Source organism: Amblyraja radiata, chromosome 27 (genome assembly GCF_010909765.2).
Source record: "Amblyraja radiata isolate CabotCenter1 chromosome 27, sAmbRad1.1.pri, whole genome shotgun sequence".
Classification (NCBI taxonomy): domain Eukaryota; kingdom Metazoa; phylum Chordata; class Chondrichthyes; order Rajiformes; family Rajidae; genus Amblyraja; species Amblyraja radiata.
The window spans coordinates 7,111,892-7,124,857 of NC_045982.1; the positions used below are offsets into that span (position 1 = coordinate 7,111,892).

At 41.0% G+C, this 12,966-nt stretch overlaps 1 protein-coding gene across 8 annotated transcripts in view; it reads left to right on the forward strand.

Annotated features, from left to right (window-relative positions):
* Positions 1-10,946, forward strand: part of LOC116988365 (phosphatase and actin regulator 1-like) — a 113,827-nt gene extending 102,881 nt beyond the window's left edge. For all 8 annotated transcript variants that reach the window (XM_033045009.1, XM_033045008.1, XM_033045011.1 and 5 more), the window contains 5 exons: positions 124-179; positions 1,070-1,131; positions 3,232-3,369; positions 5,508-5,584; positions 8,074-10,946. In XM_033045009.1, the coding sequence (XP_032900900.1) occupies positions 124-179; positions 1,070-1,131; positions 3,232-3,369; positions 5,508-5,584; positions 8,074-8,089 (349 nt within the window). In that variant the 3' untranslated portion in view covers positions 8,090-10,946. The remainder of the gene's footprint in view (positions 1-123; positions 180-1,069; positions 1,132-3,231; positions 3,370-5,507; positions 5,585-8,073) is intronic.
* The last annotated feature ends 2,020 nt before the right edge of the window (positions 10,947-12,966 follow it).

Consider the following 12,966-nt stretch of genomic DNA (forward strand, 5'->3'; position numbering starts at 1 on the left):
GGATCAAAGTGAGCATTTGTTCCACTTGGTGTGACATGAAGTGTAAGGTGCTGCTCATGCTTTTTAAAACTGAAAGTACTTCAGACGAAGCTGACCGTAGTAATTTATCTTCCATTCCATCAGGCGTCTGAGTCAAAGGCCAAGTGCAGAAGAATTGGAGCAAAGGAATATCCTTAAATGTGAGTACATTTTTCATCTCCAGATGCTAATTCTAGTTCAAACTGTAATTGGAAACAAGTTGTTGTGGTTTTGATTATTACTGGTTATTATTTAACTCTTTAAGAATCTTCATGCTTGTGGAATAATTGGGATAAATAATAGATAAAATCTATGAAATTGCAGTACAGATTACTTGTCTGGTATTAGGATTGAAAGTTACAACAATCAAAATGATATCCCTGGGTATGGTCTTGTAAATGCTCCTCATAGCCAGGGCCAGCATGTACCCCATCCTCTTCATAAAACCAATTTCAAATATATTCCTGCATCAGAGGCATGCTTTCAGCTTTTGATTGTTGCAGAGTTTCTGTTATTTTTGACGCAGATTGTTATTCAGCAATCACTCAAATAATTTTCTGTGTATTGATTTGGTAAGGAAGATCCACCATCTTATCACCTTCTTGTACTCGCGTTTATTGAACTGGGTACAAGCATACAATGCTTGTCAGTCAGTAAAACGAATGGTCCATCACATGCTCGGCTATCTGTATTAATAAGGTCTCGATGAGTATTGCACCGTTGAGGAAAGGGATATTACGGCATTGAACATAGAATGGGAAGAGTTCAGTTTGGGTTCATAAAGTTTGATTGAGGACGAAAGGTTGGTTCTCGGAAGTCATCAGAAAGGTTATGTAGTTGGGAGGGAGGCTTGATGAAGATGACAATCATGATTAAACCTGGTTAAACACCACGAGGCAACCCTTGGGATAAAATGTTCGTGAAAACAATGTAATGTTCAAAATAACAAAACACTGTTCATTGAGTAACCAGCACTGAATACAATGGCAACTTTTCTGATCTCGGCCCGAGTAATGGCACAGATGAAATAACTGCCCTTTTACCTCTACAGATAAAGATGAAGAACAACACCAGGCAGAAAAACGGGAAATCAAGAGGCGGCTCACTAGAAAGGTACCACAGTATAAAGTGGGCAGATGGTGGTTAGATTAAGGTCTACATTAAGAACTAATGTGCAGCAATTAGATTGGTACATTAACTCCTCAACTTGAGTTTGTGGTCTTTATACACCTAAAATTAGTTGAGAAAACCAAACCTTTTTTGTATGAGTGCTTCCAAAACAGGCCTTGGAATCAACGTGAGACTGGGAATGGGAACAGTCAAATTTCCATAGCGTTTTGAAAGACACAGATGTGGAGCTAATGAATGATCTGGTTATGTTTCAAAATCCTATAGCAAAAAAGCTTTAATCTGTAATAAATGGATAAAAGTCAATGTATATTTTTAAGGTGGAGATTGGCAGATTCCTGATTAGTGCGGGTGTCGGGGGTTATGAGGAGAAGGCAGGAGAATGGGGTTGACAGGGAAACATAGATCGTCCATGATTGAATGGCAAAGTAGACTTGATGGGCCGAATGGCCTAATTCTGCTCCGAGAATTTATGAAATTATACAGTAAAGCATGTGTGATATCAAGATGCCAAAAAAAATCAGCATTAGATTTATGAAAGATAATTCATGTTAGATTAATGTGTTGTAAGGTCCACTTAAGGAGGTTGCTGAACAAATTAGAGCACGTGATATTTGGGATATTATGCCAACTAACGTGGATTAAGAGTTGGTTAACAAAGGAAAGAAATAGATGTGACCTTCTGAGGCTTGGAAGATGTGACTGGTGAGGTAATGTGGAATCAATGCTTTGGTCCCAACTACACTCAGTCCATTTCAACAATTTGACAATCTCTCTCCATTAAAAAAAATCTCACCATTTCTAATTTTCTACCAAAGTGGATAACTTAATTTTTTTCCTATCTTGTACTCCTGCCGCATTTTTGCTCATTTGATCTATAGTCGGATGTAGCATTTCCAAGTTTGCTGATGACACAAAACTAAGTGTCAATGTGAATCGGGGAAAAGATGCAGAGACTATAGATCAAGTGAGCAAAAACGTGGCAGAAGGGGGTACAAGATAGGAAAAAAATTAAGTTATCCACTTTGGTAAAAAAACTAGAAATGGTGAGATTTTTTTAAATGGAGAGAGATTAAGAAATGTTGACATTCAAAGGGAACTGCTGTCATTGTAAAAAAAATTTAAAGCTGACAGCGAGATAAGCAAATAGTGTGTTGATCTTTGCTCTTCTACTCAAATCTTTTAGCAATATGGATGTCTTCTAATAGTTTTTTATATAGCCTTGAAGAGCTTGGAGCATTGTGTACCATGTAGGTATAGAGGGAGTGCAGCAAAGATTTACCTGATTAATCCTCAAGATAGTGTATCTATTGTGAGGAGACGTTCAATAAACTTGACCTGTTCATTGTAGTTTCGAAGATTGGGAGGTGGCCTCAATGAACAGTTTTCCCAGGGTACATGGGGCAAATGTAGGAACAGTACTTTCCCTGGCTGAGGAGTTTAGAACTAAGGATCAAGTCTGAAAATTACGGGTAGGGTATTGGGACTGAAATTAGACATTTCTTCACTCAAGAGGTGGTAAATCTTTGAAAATTGCATCCCTGACTGCAGTAGAGATTCATCATTAAGAACATTCAAAGCAGAGATTAGATTTTTCTTGATGAGGAAGGGCTTGAGTGATTATGGGGAGATAGCAGGAGAATGGGGTCGAGAAGGGAAAATAGATCAGCCATGACTGAATGGCAGAGTAGACTCAATGGACTGAAGGACCTAATTCTGCTCCTATGTTCTGTGGTCTTATTGCTGAATATTAGAGGAAAAAGGGATGTAGATATAGGGATAGAAAGTGCTGTTGACCTTGAAGCTCAGCCATTATCATTGAATGGTAGAGCAGGTTCAACGGGTCAAATGGCATAAGCCTATTCATATTTTTCTTGTGCTGCTCCATTAATCTCCAAATAAAAAGGATGACAGGTGACTCTTCCCATTCCCTTAGTCTGCATTTCCAAAATGATTTGTTTGATCTTTTTTTCACAATTGGAAAATTCTACTGTGATCATTGGCAAATGCTGCATGATAGGAAAGCTTTTTAAAATTACTATTGTGAGCCTTCACTGTTTTGTGACTGTGATCTCTGATAACCAGCTCAGTGAAAGACCCACGGTGGCAGAACTCCAGGCAAGAAAAATCCTACGGTTCCACGAGTATGTTGAAGTGACTGATGCTCACGACTATGATCGACGTGCAGAGAAGCCTTGGACTAAATTAACACCAGCAGATAAGGTACTGAGGACTTTATAGTTAACTGTAACGTTGTCATTAACTGACTGTAAAATGGACTGCTTTCATACAACATGAGCTTGGATGGCAGTTGAGTTAAGAGCATCTGACAAGTGTTCATTAACATCACTACCTCTTCGTTTTCTCAAGCAGAGTGAGAAGCGTCCAAGATAGACACAAAATGCCGGAGTAACTCAGCGGTCAGGCAGCATCTCTGGAGAAATGGAATAGGTGACATTGTGGGTCAAGACCAGTCTTCAGACTTGTAGTTCTTCAGACTTGTAGATCTTTCTGACTTGTAAGTCACAAGAAGGGTCCCGAACTGAAACGTCACCTATTCCTTCTCTCCAAAGATGCTGCCTGACCCACTGAGTTACTCCAGCATTTTGTAACTAGCTTCGGTGTAAGCCAGCATCTGCAGTTCCTTCCTGCACGAGAAGAGTCTAATCGTCAGTGTTCTGTGAGGGATTCTGAAAATCTCACAAGAGCATGAGTAATCTGTAGCTACCTAAAATTTAAAGAAACATTCTGGTCAGCATACAAATTGTTTGTAAGTGGCCACTCGTCCCAGTGTCCACTTGATCTTGGCCTGACCAGAAATACTTTAAATCTTTTCTTCCACATGTTAATTCAACTTTGTTTTAATTTAACCTATGCTGATTGTTTCAACTGTTGCAAGTTGCAATCTTGTTGCAAGTTCAACATTCTAATCTGTCATAGAGTGATACAGTGTGGAAATAGGCCCTTAGGCCCAATTTGCCCACATTGGCCAACATGTCCCAGCTACACAAGTCCCACCTGCCAGCATTTGGTCCATATCCCTCCAAACTTGTCCTATTCATGTGCCTGTCTAACTGCTTCTTAAATGTTGGGATAGTCCCTGCTTCAACCACCTCCTCTGGCAGCTTGTTCCATACATCCACCACCCTTTGTTAGCCCTCCTATTCCTATTAAATCTTTTCTCCTTCACCTTACACCTATGCTCTCTCGTCCTCGATTCACCTACTCTGCACAAGATACTCTGTGCATCTACCCAATCTACTCCTCTCATGATCTTATACACCTCTGTAAGATCACCCCTCATTCTCCTGCGCTCCAAGGAATAGAGTCCCAGCCTACCCAACCTCTGCCTATAGTTCAAACCCTCTATTCCTGACAACATCCTCGTAAATCCTCTCTGTACCCTTTCCAGCTTGACAACATCTTTCCTATAACACGGTGCCCTGAACTGAATACGATACTCTAAATGTGGCCTCACCAACGTCCTATACAACTGCAATATGACCTCCCAACTACTATACTCAATACTCTGGCTGATGAAGGCCAATGTGCCAAAAGCCTTTTTGACCACATGATCTACCTGCGACTCCATCTTCAGGGAGCTATGCACTTGCACTCCTAGATCCCTCTGGTCCACAATATTACCCAGCAGCCTACCATTCACTGTGTAGGTCCTGTCCATGTTAGACTGCCCAAAATGCAACACCTCCCACTTTTCTGCATTAAATTCCATCAACCATTCCTCAGCCCACTTGGCCAATTGATCCAGATCCTGCTGCAATTTTTCACAACCATCTTCACTATCTGCAAAACCGCCCAGTTTTGTATCATCTGCAAACTTGCTAATCCTGCCGTGTATGTTCTTATCCAAATCATTGATATAGATGACAAACAGTGACGGGTCCATCACCGTACTCTGAGGCATACCATTAGTCACAGGTCATGCTGAATGAATGCCTTCTAAATCCTTTGAATTATCAATAACTTTAAAAAATATATTAATGGCCACTAGATTTTATCTCCCTACAAGTGGAAACATTTACACAACAAGATGAAGGGATTTGTTTGTAATGAAGAGGCTTGCTTCCATGTTTTGTTTTGAGTCTGGAAATTATTCTTTAAATAGGTCTAAACGCCTGTGTATAGATAATCCCTCTCCCTCAAAAACAAACAAAAGCAATCTTCCACGGCAAGTAATCATTCCATTTCGAAATCAGCTGCTAACCTGAAGGTGTTCTTCATTAGACATTACATGAGAGATTCTAGCACGGTACAGAAGATATTTTTGACAGATGCAATTACTTGGAATAAAAATAAAGATTGACCTCACTAAGCCTTTTCTCATGATTGCACCCTTACAGGCAGCAATACGCAAAGAACTAAATGAATTCAAAAGTCAAGAGATGGAGGTGCATGAAGAAAGCAGGATGTATACAAGGTAAATTCAGTCTCTTGGGTCTCAAAATAACATGGAGGAAATATCAGTTATCTTTCTAAATAGCATACCCTTAGTTTGGAGAATGACTCCGTTGCCCAAGCAGTGTTCAGCCTTTCAGGTCGGAATCATGTCTGATTTGGTGTCCTCTACATCAGCCACCAATGTGCTGTAAAGATGGACACACAGATTCGGTGTCCACCACTTTGTATCTACCGTTGGTATAAACCAGCATCTGCACTTCCTTGTTTCTACTAGTGTGCTGTAATCTGCCTTTGTTCTTCTGAGGCATTAAATGGGGAAATCAGCTAACTCCACTCCTTCTGAACGTTGACCTTTGACTAGTGCCACAACTCCCTACCCTGTGCACAGGTGCTGTGTGTAACTTCAGCAAAAGGCAGGAGTGGCCCACTCTCATGCTTCCACGATGACAAAAGGTGCAGGAGTAGGCCATTCGGCCCTTCGAGCCAGGACCGCCATTTAATGTGATCATGGCTGATCATCCCCAATCAGTACCCCGTTCCTGCCTTCTCCCCATATCCCCTGACTTCGCTATTTTTAAGAGCCCTCTCTAGCTCTCTCTTGAAAGCATCCCAGGTGCCCAACCCAGGCGACATAAACATGATTACAATCGAGCCATTTCCAATGTACAGATACATGACAAGGGAACAACGTTTAGTGCAAGGTAAAGCCAGCAAAGTTCAATCAAGGATAGTCCGGAGTCACCAAAGAGGTAGATAGTAGTTCACAACTGACACAACCAAAGAGCAGTGCTGAATTACTATCTACCTCTTTGGTGACCCTCTGACTATCCTTTATTGGACTTAACTAGCTTTATCTTGCATTAAACTTTATTTCCTTATGTATTTATACACTGTAAATGGCTCGATTGTAATCGTGTATTGTCTTTCTGCTGACTGGATAGCACGCAACAAAAGCTTTTCACTGTACCACAGTACACGTGACAATAAACTAAACTAAACATCCTCACACACCTGCTTACTGTTCATTTGGTTTATGCCTCGGCCCATTTGACCAATTTGGATCCTGGTAAAAGTCGAAAATTTGCTTACTCAATACTCATAGTCTTTGGGACAGAGTGCACAAGATCCCTCTGACCCTAAATGGAATAAATCCTTCCCTTAGGGTCCCTGGGATTTTGTCCCTGGATAACCTAGCTTGAATTTATAGGAGCACGCAGTGGGTCCATCAGCCTCTGGAGTTTATTTCACCAAGTTAAGATCTTGGCTGATGTTCTTATCACTGTTGACCTGTAATTCTTAATACCCTTGTGAACATGTATAATGTGCGTTTATTATAATATGGGATCATGAAGCCCTTCATGAGTGCATGATCAATATTCAAGGGCAGTGAACACCACCTGTTTTTTTAAATTCACCCATCAACACTCCCCAGATTCTAAAACTTAGTGCACAGGAGGGATAATTTACAGTGGCCAATTAACCTTCCAACCCACACATCTTTGGGATTTAAAGAGAAACTGGAGCACCTGAAGAAAATGTATGCAGTCACGGAGAGTATATACAAATTCTACACAGACAGCAACTTTGGAAACAAGTCACCGGAAATATGAACCAGCAAGGGCGGCACAGTGGCACAGCAGTAGAGTTACTGCCTTACAGCACTTGCAGTGCCAGAGACCCGGGTTCGATTCAGACTAGGGGTGCTGTCTGTATGGAATTTGTACGTTCTCCCCGTGACCGCGTGGGTTTTCTCCGAGATTTTCGGGTTTCCTCCTACTCTCCAAAGACGTACAGGTTTGTAGGTTAATTGGCTTGGTATAATTGTAAATTGTCCGTAGTGTGCATAGGATGGTGTTAGTGTGCAGGGATCGCTGGTCAGCGCTGACTTGGTGGGCCAAAGTGCCTATTTGCGCGCAGTATCTCGAAACAACACTAAACTCAACTCTTCTCGCTGTTACACTCTGTTGCCCGTTGTGTGTCTCAGAATCGATTTGGATGATGCATTAACCTATTAAGCCATTGAAGTGCAGGGAAAAGCTTTTCGTGTTCTCTTGACTTCCCAGATACACAGTTAATAAATCACTTTTGAACTGGGATTATGTTGTAATATGCACACAGAAGTTCCAAAGTCAGGAACAAGACCAAATAATCTGATTTTAATAATAGATAAAAAAACATCATCAGGCCACAGAGAAAATGCTTTTGCTGTTCATTGAAGTACACCTCTAGAATGTTTCAAAGCTTCTTTGGAAGAGAGAGAGAGAGAGAGAGAGACTTAATTTAAGATCACTCCTAAAAGGTGGCATCTCTAACGTGGCAATGTTCCCTCAGTGCCACAAAGTGAAAGCATTAGAAATATTCAGAATTGTGCATAATCCCACAACCTTCTGACTTGGAAACAACAATCCAATTGAGACAAGATTAGGAGGAGAAACAAAACAATAAAAAGGGCTTGTATGAATTAAGATAGTTGCGCACTCTGTTATTAATTATGTTTTCTCTCCTTAGGTTCCATCGGCCTTAAGAATGTGTACAGAGTAAACAGAAATCTAGCTATATGGAATCTGTGCAGAGATGGGGATGAGGCGCGAGAGCTGTACCTGAAGCCATGTTGTATTGACAATGGTGTACAATGTATTCAGTACAAATTCAGTGAACCTGGTGCCATGGGAAAAGATATCAAAGCCTGATAAACATATACGTAAATCAGTTCATACATCCTCGAAGTTGAGGTTTCCCTTGATCATATCTGTTTCTGCGCCTCCAGATTTATACAATATACTAGTTGCTTCAAAATCACAGCACTTGCTAACAGTTGCTGGGATGGTGTGCTGGGGAAATGACTGTTTTTCCTTTTTTTTTAAACCAGAGATGAATGAAGAGTAGGTCTTTGTATAGACTGTGATCACCATCTCCCTATTACCTTCTCAAGACATATTATCCCTTTTGATTTTATATTTGCACACGTTTTGACGTCTCAAGGAAAGCCATTTGGAGACTATGCGTCACCCATTGCCGAATTACCCTGGACCCCAGGCTACCAGGTCTTACGTTACTGCATTATCCTCGCAACCACCATCAGTTCCATGGCCTTTTAGTTGCTGGTGTCTCCAGGAGCAAAACGGACTCTTGGAATACAACGAAAACGTGGAATGACTGGAGGGTTTTGTGGCGACGAATTTCTTGTTGTAGCCACTCTCCTTTTTTTTAAAACAAAAATCAACAAGTGCTGATTTCACTGAAGCAGGTCTCTTTTGAAAGGAATGTATTATAGCATCAGGTGCCTTTCATCCTAAGACACCACGGAAGTGGGGAAGGATCTGGTTTTGGGCTGTGAAATTATAAACCTTTGTACATAGGCAGTGACTGGTTTGCATTGAATGTTAAATCGTGCCTCAATGGAAAAGATGCACCTCCCTATTTCATTTAGAGTGAATATGTACACAGTTGTCTTCATATTTAAATATTGAATAAAGTATAATTGTAACTTTAAAAAAAAAAAATCAGAATCCATTTAAAACACTATACTGAATTCCTTCACAACCAAACTGTCGAACATTTCCATTCTAGTATGACATGTGTTATCTCTTTGACATTTTAAATTGCCTTGTAATTTATAACAAATTAATTTACCCAGTCTCGCTCTCTGGCAGACGATAGCATAGACAGGTCGGCAGTGAAGAATGCAATTTGTTTTTCAACTCCTTGCTTTTGTTCCTGTAACTCAATCATCTTACGTGCGTTATATTCGATCTTCAGCTAAGTGAGCGGCTCAGTTAATTCCAATCCTTTTTCGCAGTGGAATGCGAATAATGGGCGGAAATGATCTACTGAACTTGCTGAGTGTTTTGGTTTTTCTTGGGAACGTGTGAAGCACTTGATGGATTTCATTTGCAACATTTTCAGTCATATCATTTAAAGTTCAAGATTCTTGTTTGTCGACAGATGAGTGGAACGGTCAAAGTACATCTTGAAGTAAAACTTTGGTGTAGACCCTGGCAGCAGGATTCTCCATAAAATCATATCTAAACAGGTGATATGCATTTGCTGATTGAGTTGATGGGCTTCAGTAATAGGCCATAATGCGAACAAAATATTTGCAGCAGCATTGCGGTTAAAACCAGGAGATCGCTGAGCAACCATCGAATTAGTGTCAGTTTCACTGCAATGCTACATACACATCGTCAGTTTCAATCATGACAGCTGATGTGCATTGTTATTTTGTTTCTCTTCTGTTCCTCATCTATCTGTGAATTTACAGTTGGTAAGAATATGGAGGGCTCTTTAATAAGAAGAAGCTTTAAAATCACACTTTCATTTAGTTTAATTCACTATTCAGGTCATTGTGACGAGGGGCATTTGAGCCACATCGGTGCCACGCTCGACTATTGTTTGATGGGGTCAATAATACAGTGAAATCCCTGCCTGACAGATGACAGGGTTATAGAATGGTTGGTTAATTAATGCAATAGATAGTCACTTGTCGTGCAGCTCAAAGGTCCCTGTTCTGAACTCCTTATGTGCTAACCTGAAGCTCGCGTTTAGCAGTCTAGGCACTGTAATTATCCACGTGGGTGGGGCCTTTGGGCTGAGGAGGAAAGACAACTCGGGGTCCCCGCTCCTGATCTGTTAATTCCTGGGTGGGAAGCCCACATGCAGGACACGATGTGGTGGGTTATTGAAGAGCCAAGTTGCACTTGAGGAATAGCCACATGGGGCAAGTACTCAAGGGTTTCCAGGGCTGCCCTCCTCTGGTCTGTGACCATGAGACGGAAGGTGGGAAACCAGGAGCGCTGTGACACACTGGAGCCTAATGGGCCTGCTACACTGCTAAATATTAAATATTAGTATTTTTATTAAGCCAGTACATACAATGTTGCAGGGTTAGCAATGCCCTCCTCTCTTTGGAATTGAATTATTGCACATGTATGTAATATTTTTAGCAAGATATGTTAATGTTAATACAATTCCTTTTTGTAAAGCGTTGGATATCTCAAAATGGTCTTCCTCGTACCTCTTCTCCCCGATACAGCTAATGAGTTTATGAATTGAACGCACATCATGGTGTTTTTGTGTTTGAGGGGATCCAGGATTTAAAATTGACTCTCAACCTTTGTCTGTAGTTGTTCCTCGATTATGAAATGCAGCTGGACTGGGGGAGGAAGGTTAAAAGACCAAATTGAAATCCAGCCTCTCCCATCAGAAATTTTAAACAAAGACAAGCAAATTTTTTTGCAGTCTGTATAGTTGTCGTATGTACATTTTCATATGAGTTGTAAATAATTGAACAATTATTGTTGCTCTTATAAATTGTTTTTTTTTTGGTGTATTTTGTTCTCATTCAATGCTGCTTTCTTTTATTAAAAAATAGATTCCTATTAGTTGAGAATCCGTTTTTATAATGTCCATCTTATATCGAAGCTATTTCAGTAAGCTTTGCAGTGCAAGCAGAGTGGAAATTCCCACGCAATCTGGATGCATATAATGTGAAAGGAGTTGCCTGGTTAGGGTTAACAAGAACCATAATGGTATATGGACACACTGATCTGTTCTGTATTCATGCCTACTATATTCTGTTGTGCTGAAGTAAAGCAAGAATTTCATTGTCCTATCTGGGACACATGACAATAAACTCTCTTGAATCTTGAATCTAAACTGCTGGCTGTTTTGGGGTGACGCAAGTGTCTCTGTCCTGATTTGTGCAAATAAATCTGAAGAAGGGTCCTGACCAGAAACATTGTCCATCCATGTCCTCCAGAGATAGTGCCTTACCCACTGAGTTACTCCGGCACTTTGCATTCTGAAGATTCTATGCAAGATTCCAGCATGAGTGAATGCTTTATTGTCACAAATCACATTGAAATTCTTTGCTTGCGTACCCACGATAGGCAAATAATCGCCACATAAGGGCGCAAAGTTACAAAGTATACACAGTATCTGCGCCAGGTCCCCCTTTTGATCTTCCCCTCCTCCACCCACCCCTCATGGCAGTCCCTCCACGCCGGGTCCCCCATTGTTCTTCCTCCTCCCTCACGGGTCCCCCTCCTACTCCAAAGCTGGGTCCCCGTTATTCTTCCCCCTCCCTGCCGGCAGTCCCTCCACGCCGGGTCCTCCATGGTTCCGTCCCTCGACTGTGCATCCACAGTTCCTTGTGTCTCAACTCCTCTGTGTCAATTCCACATAGCCCCCAATTCACTGTCAAAACTATATATACTATTAATATCTCCAGCGATCTAGTCTTCACAAAGTTCAGGTATTGAATGCCAAAGGTTTTACCACCCTCTGTTTTAAATGATTGCTCTCTCAAATCTTGTCCGCTCATTAAGTACTCTCCCACTGAGGGGGAACCTCAACATCAGCATTGTTAAATAAGATCACCCTTTGTTCTGTTAATCTTGAAAGAATTTAAAAAAAACTAGTTTATTTAGTTTTTGTGACAAGACAGTTCTTTCATTCCAGGGACTGTCCTATCGAATCCTTTTTACTGGTATGTCTTTAGATCAAGGAAACACAGTAGTTCAGGTGTGGCCATACCATACAATTCTAAGGTAGACAAAAGTGCTGGAGAAACTCAGCAGGTGCAGCAGCATCTATGGAGCGAAGGAAACAGTCTGAAGAAGGGTTTCTGCCCGAAACGTTGCCTATTTCCTTCGCTCCATAGATGCTGCTGCACCCACTGAGTTTCTCCAGCATTTTTGTCTACCTTCGATTTTCCAGCATCTGCAGTTCCTTCTTAAACACCATACAATTTTAACATTACTTCCCCATTTTTAAACTTCAACCACCGATCAATGAAGGCCAATTTACCATTTGCATACTTACTTGCTGTTAATTGACGATTACTTGCCAATTGTGGTGTGTTTTGTGCATAAGAATATGTAGACCCCATCTTACTCTCCTCACTTGCAATCTTCACCAATTAGTGGACCTGCCTTGTAATTACTTCTTGTCTGAAGAAGGGTTTTGGCCCGAAACGTTACCTATCTCCTTCGCTCCATAGATGCTGCTGCACCCGCTGAGTTTCTCCAGCATTTTTGTGTACCTTGTAATTACTTCTACTGAGTTCTATGATCTTGCACTTTTCCCCATTTAGCACATTTGACAAGTCTTTGCCTGATCACAAATCTATTTTCTGATCTATTATAAATATCCTTATCACTCCATACACTCCTACCTATTTTCACAACGTCAGCAAACTTGGCAACCTCACAGTCTAGCACCGATGTAGAAGGTAAATAATTGAGGAAAGGGAGTTTTTAACACCATTCCAGCACAGAAAAGACACACAGTTGCTCCTCAATTATGAAATATTGTACTGGAAGGAAGGTTAAAAGACCAAGTTGAAAACCAACCAGTGCAGAAACAGGACATACAGACAGATGAGTCTAGGGAGGATAGTGC